General features: G+C 38.4%; 1 protein-coding gene across 1 annotated transcript in view; it reads left to right on the top strand.

Annotated features, from left to right (window-relative positions):
- LOC115224504 overlaps positions 1 to 20,360 on the top strand; it is a 69,925-nt gene that overhangs the window by 45,862 nt on the left and 3,703 nt on the right. The window contains exons 4-10 of the mRNA XM_029795414.2: positions 348 to 496; positions 1,876 to 1,979; positions 2,812 to 2,949; positions 4,925 to 6,463; positions 8,242 to 8,460; positions 10,106 to 10,870; positions 12,551 to 19,741. Of these exons, the coding sequence (XP_029651274.1) occupies positions 348 to 496; positions 1,876 to 1,979; positions 2,812 to 2,949; positions 4,925 to 6,463; positions 8,242 to 8,460; positions 10,106 to 10,870; positions 12,551 to 19,741 (10,105 nt within the window). The remainder of the gene's footprint in view (positions 1 to 347; positions 497 to 1,875; positions 1,980 to 2,811; positions 2,950 to 4,924; positions 6,464 to 8,241; positions 8,461 to 10,105; positions 10,871 to 12,550; positions 19,742 to 20,360) is intronic.

Here is a 20,360-nt window from a genome sequence, read left to right as displayed (position 1 = left end):
ACACAGATTTTGTTTCAAGTAATTTTGAAAATAGTAAAAAATTTAGTAAAATTAGTCAAGCAGGAATTTATATCATAGAACCAAGGATGGTTGCAAGCAGGTTGGTTTCAAAAGCATTCATCAAAGAATGTTAAACTGATAAAGAGCAACAAAACCTTTCTAGGTTTTCTCAGTTGAAATTTTTTGTTGTTGTTGTTAACCTTCTTGGTTCATAATGGTAGTGTTTCTATTTTGAAACTGTAAAGCTCTTAATTAAAATTTATTAAAGAAAATTTCTTCATTAACTCACATTTTCTTTTTGTTTTTTCTCTTTTTTTCTCAAATGTAATTTAATTCTACTTTTACAGAAGCAAGCGTACTGAATTAAAAGAAGAAGGTCGACATAACCGTGAGCTTAGTGATCAAATTGCATTTTATGCGATCAGAGACCCTTCCTATGTTCCAAAGATAGCCAAAAATGGTTTAACAACCAATAATCTGCCATTTAGTATCATTGGTAAGTTAAATATATATCATTACATATTTTGCCTTCATCATCATCATTTAACGTCCACGTTCCATGCTAATATGGATCAGATGACAATTGCAGCATGGAAGGTGTTTATAAGCCATTTAAAAAATACACAAAAACCGTTAGATTCACTTCAACATTTAAATTTAATTTGCCAAAATATTTTCGTTGCTTTGAGACTGCGACCTGTTCACTGACAAAATTCTGTGCTGGAATTGTTTTCGTTCCAGCACACGATCTCAGATCAGGTCACTTGCTATGCAAGTACATCTCCGTAATGGATTAGATGGTTTGACAGAATCCAGTGAATCCAAGGACTGTATCATGCTCCAGTATCTACTTTAGCACAGTTTTTATGGCTGGATGCCCTTCCTAATACCAACCACTTTACCATGTTTACTGGGTGCTTTTTACATGCCACCAGAACTCTTGAGGTCACCATGCTGCTTGCAAGACTTTGCATTCAAATCATGCTAAAGTTGATTGTACTTTTTATCTCTTTGAGGTTGATAATATATTATGATACACAGTTTAGATAATGTTCTTTGATATTTAGTTTTACTAAAGTGATTGTTCCTCAGACAACACGTACCAGCTTCTCCCCCCCCCCCCAATAAATGACATAGAATCTTCATTTGTTATATATAAATAAATAAATGTTCCTTCTTGAGCCATGCCAGGCTCATAAGGGTCGGTTTCCCAGTTTCAGTGGCGTAGAAATTTTCCACCTGGACGGGGTGCCAGTCCATTGCAGGATTACTCACTTTTGCCAGCTGAGTGGACTGGAGCAACATGACATGAAGTGTTTTGCTCAAGAACACAATGCATCGCCTGGTCCAGGAATCGAAACCACAACCTTACGATCATGAGTTCAACACCCTAACCACTAAGCCACGCGCCTCTACATTTGTCATATATATAGCAATCATAAATTAAGCTAGCACATTAGTGAATAGCCTAATTTGCATATCTGTACTTTTCACAGCTCATCATTAATGAAGCAATACATATATTTCAAGCATGGCAGAGCATTAATCAGAAGAACTGAAATAAATTTAAATATTACGAAGCCTGATTCTGAGTAAAGTAAGAAAAAGGAGTTGGGGAGTCTCTTGACAGACAGTTTCAAGATTTGTTACTTGCTGAACCCAGCTTCTCTCCCAAATCAATAACTTAGGATCTGAAGCTGCTATAGAAATTTAGTGTGTAACCACCCATTCTCTCATTAACCTATTATATAGTTTCCAACATGAAAGTCCAACATGTTTTGACATTCTGGAAGGTCGGCATATTTTTGGTACCATGTTCTGTGTTTAATTGATATTGTTATTGTTGTCACAACTTCGCTTCAAATCTATTAACAGGAGATCATAATTCTGGTGTGTATTTGTCCAAGCATGCAGATGTCAGTTTGCAGACGGTTGAAACCATTTCAAATCAGTTAACAACTGCACTTTTTGTATTTAATGTAAGTTTACACATTTTATTCTTTACTTTTATTTTTCGTCTATCCATTGGGACCAATTGATGAATAGCAATGTTGATGCCAATAGATTAAATTGATCTTGTTGACTACCTCTGTTATGAATTGTAATATCCTATCATTAATTCCTTTCTACAATGGTAAATAATAGATAAAAATATCGATATCTTATTTTGTTATTTCTTTATTGCCCACAAGGGGCTAAACATAGAGGGGACAAACAAGGATAGACAAACAGATTAAGTCGATTACATCGACCCCAGTGTGTAACTGGTACTTAATTTATCGACCCCGAAAGGATGAATGGCAAAGTTGACCTCGGCGGAATTTGAACTCAGGACACAGCAGTGGACAAAATACCATAAAGCATTTCACCTGGTGTGCTAACGTTTCTGCCAGCTCGCCGCCTTTACCTTATTTTGTATTGAGTACAAACATGCGGCTTAATGTCAAATGACGTTGATAGATGGATACTATCTTTATTTAATATAAAACAATGCGTCTTAATCGTTGAACAGCAGTAATTAACGGATTAGATTGCGAGCAGAAATAACGTTTGAATAAAAGCCTTCTTTGAACTGGTTTATGGCAACCTCCTAATAAAATGATACACCAAGTAGTTGATATCTTCTGTTCTGTATGATATTATGCTGTTGGTAACTTATAATAATCTTTTTTTACATAAGTGAAACCCTTCTCCTTTCCACTCCCTCATCCCATCACACTTTGTATCTGCCTGTCTATCATCACACATGTGTTACCATATATTTTCATATGTATTGATATGTTGATTTTTTTTTCATCTATTACATTTTAGGTATTAACGGGTAAATGTAAACCTGTAAACGAACGACTGATGTCTAGTATTGAACCCACACCAAACTATGACTGCCATGTGGGACTTCAACCACCTCAACTCTCAGATATTCATATCATTCAAATGCAACGTTCACAGGTTTGTGGATTTTCCTGGCTTTCTTCACATGTTGATGCATGAATTGTCCATAGGACGATGGTTGTAAAAACAAAAAGTCGCAAATATTTCAGTTTAATAAAGGATCTTTGTAAATTTTTGTTGTCAGAAGCTAGATCTCTCATATAAATTGTTTTGAAAAGATTGGATCTGGAGCTGAAGTATAAATTGTTTCGGGGGTGGATTAGGAAAGGTGTTCAGCGGTAGAAACCATGCCAAAACAAACAATAGAGCTTGGCACCGTCCTCTGGGTTGCCATCTCTTGTCAAACTGTCAACCCATGACAGCATGGAAGACAGATGTTAAATGATGATTATAATGGCTTAGACCTAGACTTCTAGTGAAAATTGTTTTGAGACAACAGCTGTTGAACAAATTATTTTGCAATAAGTTCTGTTGATGTAAGCATTGGGCTAGATATCCAGTATAAATTGTTGTCAGACTAGTCGTACACTGTAAATTATTGTGTCAATGATCAGTGTAGAGTGTTGGTTATTGAAGACAGTGAACGGAGTGCATCATTAGTGCATCGGATAGAATGGCATGCAATGTTTGTCCTGGCTCTCTGCACTGTTGAGTTCAAAACACTGCTGAGGTTAGCTTTGCTTTACATCCGTTTAGGGTTGATGAAACGAAGTCCCAGTGCTGGGCAGTGGATTGGCAAAATTATTTATATTGCATAAGATGACTTGCAGAAAGGTCCTTGCTCTTTTTAGTCTGGGTTCAAAATTCTCCTAAGTGGTGATAGTCAGAACTTGATGTCAAGAGTTACTTGTATAACCCATAATTGGTCATTGTGGACAGGTAGGCCTAGAACCAGTCTAATGCTGAGCTGTTCATTCAATGGGGCATCAACAACGGTTGAATGGAATGGAAAGTAGTCGTTGCGTCAGATATAATCTGTGGTTATGAGTAACATTAGACTGGGTTTATAAATGTACGTTTTTAATGTATGAACGAGTGTAACTGTATCTGATTTTAACTGGTGTGTCCATGTCATTTATTTGCCCAAAGGTCACAGTAATGTGAGTACAGACAGAAGTAGGAGTATCAAAGATAGCTACTTAATGTAAAGTGTATAGACAATGAGAGAATTAACACTGAAATCATATTTAGTTATTGACAATATTTAATAGATGTGCTAATTAGATTAACTCCCTCTTAGCTGTAATCTGTAGTTGTCTCTGTACTATTCTAATCCTTTTTAGTTGTAAATGTCTGAGTCTTTTAAATGAATTATTGTTTATTAGATTTTGTAAGCATACATTATTATTGTTAGTCAAAAACTTTGTCTGGTACTCTGAAAGTCCACACCCATGAATAAGACTTTAGTCATTTAATGAAAAATCAGTAAAGACTTGGAGCTTGCAAGTGGTAGCAACATTGTGAAAAGAAATGCTAAAACTAAATACATCAAACAAACTTATTTTTTGTGCAAATATCATACATTAGGCGCAGGAGTGGCTGTGTGGTAAGTAGCTTGTTTACCAACCACATGGTTCCGGGTTCAATCCCACTGCGTGGCATCTTGGGCAAGTGTCTTCTGCTATAGCCCCGGGTCGACCAATGCCTTGTGAGTGGATTTGGTAGACGGAAACTGAAAGAAGCCTGTCGTATATATGTATATATATATATATATGTATGCGTGTGTTTGTGTGTCTGTGTTTGTCCCCCATAGCATTGCTTGACAACCGATGCTGGTGTGTTTACGTCCCCGTCACTTAGCGGTTCGGCAAAAGAGACCGATAGAATAAGTACTGGGCTTACAAAGAATAAGTCTCGGGGTCGATTTGCTTGACTAAAGGCGGTGCTCCAGCATGGCCACAGTCAAATGACTGAAATGAGTAAAAGAGTATACATTGTGAAAAAAAATTTCATCTCTAAAGATGAGGTTTATAATAACTTGAGCTCCTTCACTTTTCTCCGAAATAAATGTCACTCTTCATTACCATTTCAGATATACTTGTATGAATATGATGATGAGGGAATGCCTGCACCTCGCCCTCGACACTGTCTTCCTTATGCTGTGATAACCTACGAACGAAAAGCAGATACTATTACACCTGGATCACTTTCAAAATCTATTTATATCTACGATCCAACTAAAGGTCCTCCTCCTAGCAAAAAATCTGATGAGAAAAGCGATTGGAAAAAAGGACCTCGTCATCCAGTCCCCTTTAAAAATGTCCCAAATAACCTCGAGCCTAACATTCGAATGCTTCCAGGAATACGACCGCCTCTGTTAGGTCCAGGCTTATCAGACAGGGACCATATGCTTCAAAATGTTTTTCCTCAAGACACTGCAAATGAGCAATGTAGAATGCTAGCAAGTTTATTCCTAGGATATGGGCCACAGCCACCTCTTCCTGATATCTCTCAGAAAGTCTTAGTTCAAAGATCTGGATCAGATCCAAGAATGAAATGTCGTCAAGATCAAATTCCTTTAGATGCAGAACATTGCCCACCTCCTGTAGATAATCCCAGTTTTTCTATGGAAAACAATGGACAGTTCAAGCCCCAGTTTTACACCGATGACATTAAAATGGACGTCAGCCATATTTGGGGTCAACCAAACCCAATGCCTGGATACAGCAATGAACCAACTGACCAGATGAATTGGTATCCACTTCCATACAGTCGACCCTTGTTGCAGAATGAAGTTGATCCTCAGTGCTTAGGGGACCAACATCCATGGAAGCATAACGAAGAAGTTGCCTTAAACATGAATCTCAATCAGTATGAAGGAAATTCCCAGAATAAACCTGCAAACATTGAATGGCATGCAAGTGGGTCCGAGTTTTTTGAGAATAAGGACTGGAGGAATAGCTACCTAAACAACTGTGATAATAAAATATCAGGTGGTTCTGGCATAGCATTTACCAACACAGGCACCATGAATTCTATTGGTGACACTTCAAATACTACTACAATCACTACCACTACTACTGCTATTAGTAATAGTAGTAGTAGTAGTAATAGTGGTGGTGGCAGTAATGCTAAAACTAGAAAGCCAATACCATTTGCTTTAAACAAGAAAAAACCAGCCGGTTCCACTACTGAAACGAAAATCGGTGAAAAGAAAAGCTCTGACATAGAACTAACAGAGAAGAGTGTACAGGATCTTCTAGATAGATTACCAACAGTTAAGAAAGAGCCGTCTCTACATCACACTGATATGCCAAAGAAATCTTCTGTGAAGAGCCTTCTGAAGGCTTCAGTATCTGCCTCCAAAAATCTGTTCGAATCAGAACTGTTCAAGAAAGGCTCCAGCAAAACATCAGATAGTGTTACTTCAGTAATATTTCCAAAGTCAAGCAAGAGTTCGTCGGAGGCTGAGAGTTCCCCCAGTGGTCACATAAAGGGACAGGAAAATTCCATGCATGAATTGATGATGCAGTTGTTGAGTTCCCAAGAAAACGAACCGTTTGAACCTTCATCAAATAAAAAGTCTTTAACTTCAAAATTAAAGAGTAAAAAACCTGAAGAATCAACAAAGGTATGATCTTTACTTTGATATTTTTTAGTCTTTTGTATTTAATTTCAAAGGTTTCGTTCTGTCTAAAGCACAACAATAACAACAACAACAGTGATAATTACCTTCAGCTTGTTCTTCATCACTTTTCTGTTTCCTCCTCCTCATCATCATCATCATCATTTACTATGCATTTTTCCATGCTTGCATGGGTCAGATAAGATTTCCTTTCTGGTGCTAACCCTCACCTGTTTCCAAGCAAGGTAATATTTGCCCATGGTGAGACATGTTCTTGCGGAATACCAGAAATGAACAACACTGCTTGTATGACAGTGACAATTATTTACAACTGTCACATGATGTCAAGATAAGGAAACACAAATACACACACACACTTACATTATATATATATATATATATATATATATATATATATATATATCATCATCGTTGTTTAACGTCCGTTTTCCATGCTAGCATGGGTTGGACGGTTTCACCGGGGTCTGGGAAGCCAGAAGGCTGAATCAGGCCCAGTCTGATCTGGCAATGTTCTACAGCTGGGTGCCCTTCCTAATGCCAACCACTCCGTGAGTGTATTGGGTGCTTTTTACGTGTCACTGACATGGATGCCAGTCAAGGTGGCGCTGGCATCGGCCACGTTTGGATGGTGCTTTTTACATGCCACCGGCAATGATGGGCTTCTTTCAGTTTCCATCTACCAGATCCACTCACAAATCTTTGGTTGGTCCAGGACTGAAGCAGAACATATTCACCCAACATGGTATGCAGCAGGGCTGAACTTAGAGCTGTGTGGTTTGTGGTAGTGAAGTAAACTTCTTACCACACAGTCACGCCTGTGCCTCCTTCATCATTATTTTTCTCTCCATGTGTCTTCTATTTTTTTGTCTTCTTTTCCTCTTCCCTCAACACCACACTTACCATTATTCTCATCGTTCTCATTTCTCAATGTCCACGTTCCTGTAAATGTTGAGTAGGGTTTGATCTCAAGTATGCCAGGGTCAAAACTACCAAAGTCTGACTTTGAACCAATTCTACTTGACCATCGTTGTTGTTGATGCTAGTATTATCATTAAAGTCTGCAACCTGCTTTGAAATACAGCTGATAGTTATTTCATTTCATTTATGTAACATGGGACTATTAGTTATGTCATACAACGTAATCAATGTAACACAAAGTTTGAACCTCTGCTCATAGTAAGAAAGCAAAATTTTTATTTCATTGTGAGGAAGAGGTGGCTAACAGAATCAGTAGAGTCTGCTAAAATGCCTTGTGATTTGTTGTTAAGTCCCTTTGCATTTGTTTAAACTAATTCTCTGAGCTTGACCTTGCTTTTCATTTTTCTAAGGCAGCGGGGTTGGTGAACCGGGGTAAAAAATGAAATTCTTGGGGGTAATGAGAACTCATTAGACATAAGTAAAATTATATAAAAAATGTGTTGCTTGTTACAACAGAAATTTTCTTTCTGGCAACACTGCATCTGTCCAGTGTAATGGATGTTTAAATTAGATTCAATAAAATAGAGTCAATGATCCTTTTGAATTCAAAGAACCTATGATTTTCTTCCTTTCAAATCAGTGGGATAATGTCAGAGAAAATAAATATATTTTGGGGTAATTGCTTAAAAAAGTCCCTTGACGCCTGTTTTAAGGAGTCAATAATTACCTGTTAAGCACTGAGAACCAGTACTCTTCTAACTCACAAATTTGTGATCTTGTACCTTTTGTTAGAAATGATCATTTTTTTTAAAATAGTATTTAAAAAAAAATATTTCCTGTTGTAGAAACACTCTTTGAACAAAATGTCTATCGAGGATCTGAAGAAACTAAAAGACGTTGTGCACTCTAAACTAAAAGCATCAAAAGAACACAAGAGTGGTCTGACAAATTCAACTCAGGGCGCTTTGGTGAGAGTCACTCCAAAAATAAAAAACACAGCCCTGTCTGGTAAAACAGGTTTAAAGACAACAATACTGCTACCAACTGTTGCAGACCAGACAGAAGTAAGTACATTGCTGTTGCCTTCTAAATGTTCTGTGTAGTAATGCCTGTTTATCTAGGCCTGTGTGTATGTTGACTGATCCCAGTCAGCCCCACCAGAGCAAACCTATAATCATAGGCATTTGTTCTACGTTATCAGATGTCTCCTTCTGTTTGAGTGAGTGGGGGGTTGTTTTTAATAACATGAAAATGAACAAATTTTAAATGATGTGACAGCCATATAATTCTCAGCAAGTTTGGACTAAATCATTGAATGCTGGATTACACTGAGTATTGAAGTTAGCTGTTTCATTACCAAAAAGAAAAAAAATTTACAGCTCTGACAGAGGATTTTTATGATGAAATTAGGAGTGGCTGTTTGGTAAGTAGCTTGCTAACCAACCACATGGTTCCGGGTTCAGTCCCACTGCGTGGCATCTTGGGCAAGTGTCTTCTGCTATAGCCCCAGGCCGACCAATGCCTTGTGAGTGGATTTGGTAGACGGAAACTGAAAGAAGCCTGTCGTATATATGTATATATATATAAGTGTGTGTGAATATGTTTGTGTGTCTGTGTTTGTTCCCCTAGCATTGCTTGACAACTGATGCTGGTGTGTTTACGTCCCCGTCACTTAGCGGTTCGGCAAAAGAGACCGATAGAATAAGTACTGGGCTTACAAAGAATAAGTCCTGGGGTCGAGTTGCTCGACTAAAGACGGTGCTCCAGCATGGCCGCAGTCAAATGACTGAAACAAGTAAAAAGAGTAAAGAAAAGAGTAATCTCATGAAAGTGGAAATTCTGGGATTGCTCTAAATTATTTTTTAAAGATTATTAAAGCTAAAGTCATCATCTTCATTTAACGTCCTCCTGAAAGCCAAAACATTTCGAAATTTCAAAATTATTTGCCTCCTTTTTAATAGGTGCAATACACGCTTGGCATTTTTGTGATATGGGAAGAAATTCATAATCCAAAAGATGGAGACAGGAAGTAGATGTCAAAATGAATTAGAATCCATTCTGTGATTTGATTGTATCTTTGGGAACTAATTTAAAAAAGGGACCATAAAAGCCACATTTTTATGAAAATATTTTAAAATTGGAATGTTTGTTTGTCATTTTCTCATCTTTATATATAAAAGTCAAGTTGTGTGTCTGTCTCCTACGATTTAGATTCCTAACTACTCCCACATTTTGCGGTGCAGTTTAACCAAAACCGGGTATCTTATAGTCGTGATTCATATCGAGCCCTTCTGGGTATTAGCGTGTGTCTACGATGAGTCTACGATTTAAAAAAAAATTTACCATAATTTTTTTCCATTTTAATGCATTTTTTTCGCTATTATATAAGGGAAGTAACTCTAAAAATGTCTATGATGAGTCAACGATTTAAAAAAAATTTACCATCATTTTTTTTCCCAATTTTAATGCATTTTTTTTTTGCTATTTTTTGGCTATAACTCTCTAAAAATGCTTATATAGTTATTTCCCTTACAAACCCGAGCAACGCCGGGCGATACTGCTAGTTTATTATAAATTTTAAAATAGTTTTAGTTTGACAAAAGTTACATAGACATATAAATATTTCTGAATCATCTTCATCTATTATTTAATGTTAATTGCATTAATATAATGATATAAATTGCTTAATGACCAAATTTTGTTTTGTAGGAAACTGCTCTACAGTCTGAGGCTCTGTCAAAATTGTTAAATACCGTAGAATCTACTATTGAAGCCAGGGAGCAGCCCCAGGCACCTGCTAGCAGCAGGAGTGAAGTGGCTGAGGTTTCAGAATTTGAAAAGAAATATAAATCATTCCTTCATAAACTACGGAAGAGGCAAATTAAAGATACTCAGAGTCACAAACTCCTAGAAGATCAAGAAGGAATGCTGTGTGATGAAATACCTCCTCCTGTTCTGGATGCTGTTGGTATTGATGATGTCAATACAAAGCTGATGAAAGAACTTCTGTTGTTAGACCCAGACAACTCTGAGTCTACCAGTGTGTCAGAAGCTGACAGTCTGTATTTACCCCCAAGTGAGCGCAAAAAGAAAAAGTGCTCTATGGCGTCTCGGAGCCTGCTTAAAAAGAAAGCACCTTTTGATATGACTGGCTATCGGCGGCGACGGAAACGGCAGAAAATGAGGAGAAAAGCATCAGAATTTGACAACATCAGCCTCGCATCAACAACTAGTACATTTGGAGACAAAACGACATCAAAAGATAACAATCTTCTCTCAGAATTCAACAAATATTTAGATTTAGATTTCCCAATATCTGATTTATATCTTGAACAAGAGAAATCTTTATTTGGTGAAGAATTACCTGCGAAGCGAACGCCAACACTGAGAGAATTGGGTTATGATGACTGGAAATCTGCTATGTTCTCAGTACGGTTTCAGCCAGTTGTGGCCCTGAATGATTGTATAAAGCAGGTGAGTTAATCTGTTTGTGTTCAGTTGTTTTCTTGTAAAATAATTCCATTTGTCACACAGCAACAATAACAATAGTTTCATGCTGTATTTCTATATTATGCCTCTTGTTAAAGAAATAATGTTCAAGCTTGTAAACCAAGAACCAGTTTATTAAAGTTTGTTGCTGCCACTTTAGCATACGGTCTACCTGGCTATTGACACTTTAGCATACGGTCTACCTGGCTATTGACACTTTAGCATACGGTCTACCTGGCTATTGACACTTTAGCATACAGTCTACCTGGCTATTGACACTTTAGCATACGGTCTACCTGGCTATTGACACTTTAGCATACGGTCTACCTGGCTATTGACACTTTAGCATACGGTCTACCTGGCTATTGACACTTTAGCATACGGTCTACCTGGCTATTGACACTTTAGCATACGGTCTACCTGGCTATTGACACTTTAGCATACGGCCTACCTGGCTATTGACACTTTAACATACCGTCTAGCCCAGTCCTTAACCCTAACTCTAAACCATTACCCTAAACCATGAGCCTGATCATAACCCTTACCCTAAACCTTAACCCGCACTCTAAACCCTAAACCTGACCCTAACCTGAAACCCTAATACTAAACCTGACCTTTAACCTAATCCAGATTAGATCGTTTCACAGCTAATAGACTATGGATATTGTGGTAGACCACATGCTAGAGTAGCACCAGTTAGTCCTTGTTAAGCTTCATCATCATATCTTTATTATTAGTCATTACACTGTTATCACAATGACCTAGTGCTACCACCAACATCACACCATCATAGTCATCAGCATCACTACCACCATCAATCATAGACCACCACCATGATAATGGTAATAGCCCGGTCGCTCTCATCATAGTCTTTTAGTTTTCTATGCTGGTGACTGAAAATGGTGTTTCACATGCTTCCCCACTTTAATTAACCCTATAACATTGAGTTTTGTTTAGTTTCACGATGCATCTCTTGGATGATCTGGGATACATCATCAGTGATGTTTCTGGGGTTTCACGGGGTTTCTGCTCTTTCGACGCCTCCCGACTCCGCCTTATCCACCCACTTCAGGAGTTGGTCAGGGTCCCAGTTTGTATCCCAAAAGTAGCAAACCACTTAAATTATCAATATGCAGAATAATTTTTCAGCTAATTTATAATTTGATCGGAACTGGTAAGCTGGGGAGTCACACCAGGTTCAGTCTCTTTTGACTAGGTTTCTCTGTCTCGATACTCTTCCTAACATCAACCACTCCACAAAGTGTACTGGATGCGTTTCATGTGTCACCAGCACAGAAGCCTTTAATGTGTCACTGGCACTCTCCATGACTATGTTTCCACTAAGCTTGACATGTCTTCCCAAGCACAGCAAATCACCAGAAGTCTTGGTCACTTGTTATTTGCTTCTTTGAAATTCGACATCTGAACATCATATTTCACCACCTCATCCTACATCTTCCTGGGTCTACCTCTTCCACAGGTTCCCCTCCACAGTTAGAGATCAGCACTTTTTTACGCAGCTGTCTTCGCCCATACCAGCCCAGTGTTCTCCCTTGCACACTACATCTGATGCCTCAAACATTAAACTTAATCATTCTAAACTAAAAGCTACACTAAATTCTAAATAATTACTTTGTAATGTGTTTTTTGTTTGTTTTTTTTTAGATCACAAGTCATTTGAAAAGAGAAGGAACATCTAATGTGATGAACTGGATTGGAAGTCACCAGGACCTCATGAATGCTCTGAACATTCCAGAACAGACATCAAATGCTGAATCACTTTCAAAATCTCTTTCTTCAGCTACTTCCCAAATGACAAGTAAAAGTGAATCTGCGACTAATATCAAACTTTCAAAATTTCACTCTAAACCATCTCCAGTTTCTAAGGTAGACTTAGAAGAATTCGGTTCGACAATCGACATTACTTCTCTGAAAAATGATGCCAAAAGAAAATTTGTCAGTAAATGTGAAAAAGCCAACAAACTATTGAAACTCTCTTCGGGTGATTCTTTCAAAAAGAAAATCAAAGTAGCAAAAGACAAATTTTCTAGCAAAAGTCCTCCGAAGGAAAAGAAACTTGGTATAGATAAAAAGGTTTCTTCTACTTCGACAACTTCAAAACCTGACAAAGAAAAGAAACTATCAACTACATCTGTTCCCAGCAAAAAACCAACCACATCTACACATCCTCTCTCATCAACATCATCTCTTCAAAGCAAAAGCAACACAAGTACCCTTGCAAAAGCTACTACTACTACTGCTAGTACCACTACTAGTACTACTACTACTGTTCCGAAAAGCATCATGAAAACACCTCGAGCTGAACCATTGACTAAAGGCACTGGAATAACTCCTTCCACTTTCCCTGCTACAGACCAATCTTTGAAAGTTGACCTCCTTCTTGATTCAATAATTGAGCCACCTCCTATTGTTGTCACAGAACCGAAAAAGCCTAAGTCTGTCATATCCTTTGAAGCTTACAAAGAGAAAAGGTTAAAACCCAAATCCCCGCCTCGAGAGAAAATGAATGTTTTTGATTCATTGCAAGATATCTTCCCAGCAGAAAAGGAGCCACCAATATTTGATAAACCAAAACCGGAGAAACTCCTCTTAGAACCCCCCAAAGACATTGAACCACCAAATTTGTTCAGTAATTTGGTTACACCTAATTTCCGAGATCCAAGATTGGTTGGCTCTCAAAAGGAACCTCCACCTCTGAAGATGCCTCTTCCCCTACCAAAGCTTCCTCTTCCAATACAAAAGGCTATTCCTCCCTTAATGAATGTGAATCCGATATTGCCGTTGAGTATACCCCCTTTACTACCTGTAATTCCACCTTTACTACCTGTAAATCCACCTTTACCTCCATTGCTAATGCCATCACTACAGAAATCAGTCCCATTATTGAAAGGTAATCCTCAACTGAATAAATCTACCCCACAGTCTCCCAAAATTATTCCCCAATCCCCTAAAATTATTCCATCAACCAACAAGCCACTCTCTTCTGTAAGGGATGACCCAAAAATATTTCCTAAAAACAAACCTTTATCTAAAAAACCTTCTGCTCTCCCTAAAACTATACCTACTTCAGTAACAGTTTCTTTAAAAGACCCTAGGGAACAAGTTGGTCTTGTTGACCCCCGACTTGCTAAAAATCTATCTCTGGCTGTCTCTAAAGGCCCACCTTCCCAACCACCAGCATCACAAGATATACATTCATCGAAAGAGGAATCAATACATGACCCTTCTTTACCAAGGGATCCAAGACTTTTGCGTATGAACCGAGATTTGTCAAGTAATCCTTTAACAAATGATGGCAATAAATCTAGCAAACCTCTCTTATTACAGGAATCGCCAGCAGACTTATATAATCCAGTGAAGATCAACAGTGAGGAAATTGAAGACGTATCTGCACACATTAGCAAAGATATGACAAGCTCTTCTAAAACAGTTATCACCAAAAAACCATGGAATCTGTGTATCATCCAAACCTCAGTTGATAAACCAAAACCCATATATGAACCTAAACAGCTGTCGGTGATCCCTATTAATAAAGATGTAACTCCTGCAATTCCCAAACTTTCTTTTGAAGAAAAGCCACATTCTAAAGATAACATCCCAGATTATGCCAAATTTTCTAAAGAAATAATTAAGGGCTTCAAGCCCTCAACTTCTATTTCACTTGAGAAAGGGGAAATGTATTCTCCAGTTTCACCAGAGAGAAATGAAGAACCAGCCAAAGTGAAGTCTGTTCCACAAAACGAACCTGGAAATGATCATAAAACCTGGGGATTCTACAGAGAGATGTTGCCACGAAAATCTGTATCTGATGACACAAACTCAGTGTCAGAGGAAGACTCGAAGCTTTTGGTCTCAAAGCAGAAACCTGGCAGTGAGGGCAAATTGAATTCAGAAAGAAACAGTAGCATGAGAGCATTCTCACCCGGACACTGCATGAATGCGGATAGTGACGATAGTGATAATTCCAACGAAGACCTTACGAAGCCTTTGTATATTGATGAAAGTGCTAGCGGTACACATTCAGATAATAATGATCATCGGCTTTCCCCAATTAAAGAGATGTTAAAATCTCTTGACAGCTATGATGATGATGATGATGATGATGACAGTTGTGATGCAACAAGTTGGAAACTGCCTTCTATGCATAGTGGTAAAGCCAGTAAGAGTGAGTCAGATAAGAAAAACTTGTCTCACCAACAAAAATCTCATGAAAAAGCCAAAAACCTTTTCCAGTCCTTAAATGAAGATTTTGGATCAGTTTCTCCATCAGAAGCGAAAGATGAAGGTTCGGAAAAAGCATCGTCTTCTGATCCTGGCAAACTGTTTAGTGCCTATGAGTACAAAGGACACGAAGACTCGTCAAACGACACTTCTCATATTTGGATGAAGAGTCTGACAACATTGAGCCAAGCGAAAGCTGTGTCGTTGAACATATCGGATGAAATGATGGACATGCTGCGCAAAGTTGTGAAAGGAAGTAAGGACAGCAACTCACCGGTCAGCCCAAATTGTGATACGAACAATAAAGGGCAAGCTGACAGCAATGGAAAAAAGAGTGAGTCAGCTGTGGAGTCCAAGTGTGGGGTTGAGGAGGAGAGGGGGAAGCATTTCACTGAAACTGTGTTGAAGATTCAAGGAGGAGGAAAAGAAGATTTCAACAAAACCACTGCTGATTCAAATGTAGCAAATAAGAAAAACCAAACGGTAACTGATATGCACAGTACAACTCACCAGACAACTGATGAAATGAACAGTATGACGAACGCTGGTAACGATGGTGACGACCAAATAGATGAATGTATGTCAGGTCAGGCTATACCAGTCCTTAGACCAGCAAAGAAACGAACATCAGTGAAAAGAGCTAGATCTCAATCACCCACTGCTTTCTCTTCTTTGAAACTCTTTCCTCCACCAAACTGGCTTCCCACACCGTCACCATTTTTGGTATCTTCAAACCCATTGAAAAACATTGACTGGTCAATTCCTCCCTCAACCTCACATTTGGCTACTTCCCTCCATTCACAGCAGCTTCTCTGGTCTCCCGCACTCAGCATGTCTCAGTCGCTATTGAGCAAGAGTATGCCATTCCCTGTTGGATTTCCTGGCTCAGGTTTAACTGCAACAAATCCACTCTTACTGAACAGACCCATTAACCCTCTAATGGTCCCAAGACAAAATGATTTAGTTGATTGGTTTGCTGACAAAATCAATCCCAAAAGCCAGATGTCATCTGTAAATGTTGCTCAATCATCAACATCATCATTATCTTCACCATCAACATCATCATCAGATCCTGCTAAAAAAGCTGTGACTGCAAGTAGCTCAGAATTAGAAACTCTTTCCAAAGAGACAGATAGAAATTCGAAACCAGATGCTTCCAATGACTCTGAAAATGCAAATTTGGAAATTTCAGAATTGCAGTCTACTAAAGATCGGGAGAAAGAAAAATGTGAATTAAGCAGGTCTTCTTGTTATAGTCCAACTGATAAAACTTTGGAGCTTTCCTCTTTATCATGTCTTGATCATTCTCAATCTTCGGAATCTTCAAAAGATGGTTTGGCTGAAAAGGCCGAGAATGCGAAAATGAAAAAATCTTCCTCAAACGAGCTGTTTTTACCTTCAATGATACCAGACTCCTTTAACAGCAATGCAATGCCCGAGATTGCTATACCAGCGTATAGTAAAGCCTCTAGAAAAGAACTGAGTTCAGTAGACAGTAATGATTGTGATAATGAGAATGATGCAGCTGCTGGTACAATTTCCGACACCTCAAAACAGAGTACTGATGATCACACGTCTGCAACTGAAGGTCTTAATGCCTCGCAGGATGTGGATCTGCTCTCTGATAATGCAGCATCAGATGATATTAATAACGAAGTATCCAAACTTTTATCATATATGGGCGCCAAGAAAAGACGAAGCAGTAAAGAAAGGAGCAAATCATCCAATTCCTCAAAAAGTAAACAGTCTAAACGAAGCAAGCATGATGACTCGTCGCATCCGATTCCAAAGTCTGTTCAGATATCTACTATTAATTCAAGAAAGCTAAAAGAAGCTTCTTTGCCGGAATCTAACAGGAAACTCCTCAAAGAACTAGCAAAGCAGTTTTCAAAACGGAAGCAGCATAAATCTGATCTCCAAGCACTGTTGGAATCGGTGAAAAAAATCAAGAAGGAACTGGCATCACAGCCTTCTGAAAGCAGTGGAGATCTGCCTGCGGGAAAGACGTCTGCTATGTCCGACAAAGAGAGAGCTGCGTGGGCCAAGAAAGAACAGCAGAAGTCAGGCAGCAAAAGATCATCTGGGGAAAAAAGTTCTAGCCGATCAAAGCATCATAAATCCTCTGAGAAAAAATGGGCCGAGAATCTTTGGAAACCTGTGAAGACAGAGGCAGAAGAGAAAGCTGGTCGAAGCAGTGATGCTCCTCCTATAGTGATTAATTATAAACAGAAGGGCAGCGAAAAGACTGACGTGCCCAATGTAGCTCGAACAAACAGTGGCAGTAAGTCAAAGAAGTCTTCAAAGAAAGAAGAAGAAGTAGAAGGAAAAGATGATGGTGATGATGAGAAGAATGAACAGAATTGTGACTCAGAGCTAGAAGAAGGAGAACTACTTGATGAGGATGATGATTGTGATATGAATGCAAAAGAAAGTTTTGAGCCTTTGAGACGGTCGGAATCACTTGATAACTACCCAAGGGAGCGATGGTGGCATGATAAAAGGGACCATCCAAACGATGAGAGGTTCTATGAGTCTAATCCTGGCAGACCACCAAGAGATATGCCATGGGATATGGAAAATAAGCCTGATGGATATCGACATGCTTGTATGGATAATTATTCAATTGAACAACCTGAAGGTTTCTCGCGTAACTGTTTTCCTTTAAAAAGAGCTGAGCCATTTCCACACAACAGAATGGAAGACTGTCCTTTCCCTCAACCTGAAGGTTATTCAATGAATCAGATGGATAATTATCCACCAGAACATGATGATAGCTTCCCATACAATATGCCTGAGGATATTCCACATAACCAAATGGAAAATTATTCTTGTGGTCGATCCGATGGCAATAAGCGAGGGAAACCTAAGAACTACCATGGAAAACGTGGTCATTATCCGCATGGGGGCAAGTTTGCACCATTCCCTCCGAATAAAATGGGTAATTGCTTGCCAGAAGATTCTAAAAACTACGAAATGGAATCTGATGGTTATTATAATGAGGAGCATAAAAAGTTTCCCAGAGGAAAATCTGAAAATTATCCTCGCGGGAAGTCAAATAAATATCCTTTTAAGAGAACGCGACGTCGTTCATTCAAGAAACACGAACCATCCCATAATCCAGATGACTACTGCCAGGATAAAATTGATGGATTCCTATATGAGAAAACTGATGACTACTTCTATGATAAAGGTTTCCAATATAACCAATCAGAAAATTTCTTCCCTGGCAACAGTAGTGGTTACTGCTCTGATAAAGGAGACCCCTTTAACTGTGATAACGATAATATGGTTGGCAATGTTACCAAATTTAATCAATTTAATGCTTGGATTCCAAATGAAATGGAAGGCCCAATGCAACGGTTTCCTAAACATGGTAAAAGCGTTTTTGACAGGCTGTCAACTAAGGATCCTAAATCAGAACTGGGTGGGAGAGCTTACAGAGGGAAACAACCGTTCCCTGGTGATGCATCCTCTTGGTTAGAAGATGGTTCGATTCCTTTCTCTAACAGCAAGAAGAAAAAGCTTAAGGCGGAGGTTAAAGATATAAGCTATGAAGAACTGTTGGAACAAACTGCCAAGCAGTTGAAAGAACCTCTGGAAGAAGAAGAGGAGAAGAAATGCAGCTCCTTTGATACTATAGATGAATATGTTCAGATGTTTGTCGAACAAGGCTGTTCTGAATACAATATTATTAAGAAAACCCTCGGTGTATCATTAGACACACGATTCGATACAATGTCAAAAACAAGAAGAAAAAAGATTCGAAAGAAAATTCAAAGTCAGTTGCAAGCATTGAAACAGGCACCAACAATTAATAATAATGGTAACGAACCAACAAATTTGTTTCCCAAAATACCTATGCCGCCACCTTCTTCTTCTTCCGAATCAGCAGCTTTTAATTTAGACAGTATTCCTATCTGTAGTTCTTTGAAGTCTATGTCTGACTCCATAGAGTTCTTGCAAAACATATGGTTGAAACGTCGACCAGAGGAGGAGGGACTCCATAACTCACTGTCCTCTTCTGAGGCACAAGAAGATTCAGATGATGACAGCAACAGCACAAACAACGTAGAGATGCAAGAGGATACTAATATTACAGACCCTGAGGTCAGACGTGCCGTGCATAAAGTTCGAGCCAACATGTTGTCAGCAGCGGAAAAGAATGGCATTGGAATTCCACACCAGAAGATTCCCCTTAGTCTTCTCCTGGCTGAAGAAAAAGACAGTCTGTACTCATCAGAAGGCTGTTTCCTTATTCTTATGCGAAAGATTCCTACCAAATCAGTCGAGCGTTTGGTAACTTTACGAGAAGTGCTCGATCACATTAACTGCGAGGTGCAACTCGCTCAGAAGAACAATGATGCTCCGAAATTCCAAACGTTACAGGCAACCAAAATAAACCTGCATGAGCGCCGCAAGTGTGTTCTGGAAAATTTCACTGGTCTCCTAAACAGAAAGCGTTTGCGACTCATCGAGAAAGCCTGTAGAAAATATCAATGCTGCTTGGACTACATGAATGCAAATCCTGATGTGATTAAAGATATAGATAAGGAATTCGTTGTCAAGAGTCTCAAAGCCATCCAGGGACATAGAAGCACTGTTAAAAATATTCTTGTAAGCATATTTTTCCAACAATTTTATTCTAATTCTTTTCCAAGAATTCTTGGATATGTTCACCAGATAGCAGCTTTAGGGCAACCTGTAAAACAATTGCGTATTACTAAGGGTTATTTATTTCATGTCTTATTGTATATTTATATATGTGTATGTATGTGTGTGTATATGTGTCTGTGTGTATTTACATATATGTATATATGTGTGTATATGTACGTATATTTGTATGTATATGTATGCACATATGTGTCTGTGTGTGTTTACATATATGTGTGTATGTGTATGTATATATATATGTGTATATATATATATACATGTATATGTACGTATATTTGTATGTATGTATATGTATGCACATATGTATGTGTATGCATATATGTGTGTGTGTTTGTATGGGTGTGTGTATATTATATATATAGTGTCGCTAGTTAGGATAAATTCCAGCTGTTTCCTCTTGAAGCACAGCTAATTATTCTATTATTACTATCCAATATGTAGTCTCAGTTGCTGCTGTGCATTAGTTCAAAATACATATTAAAATGGAGAATTATGGAAATATTATTTGCAGAGTTATTGTATAACAAAACGAGAAACTGGGAATTTTTTTTGTATTATTTAT

The sequence above is a fragment of the Octopus sinensis genome, linkage group LG25, assembly GCF_006345805.1.
Source record: "Octopus sinensis linkage group LG25, ASM634580v1, whole genome shotgun sequence".
Taxonomy (NCBI): domain Eukaryota; kingdom Metazoa; phylum Mollusca; class Cephalopoda; order Octopoda; family Octopodidae; genus Octopus; species Octopus sinensis.
This window is presented reverse-complemented; position numbering and strand designations above follow the sequence as displayed.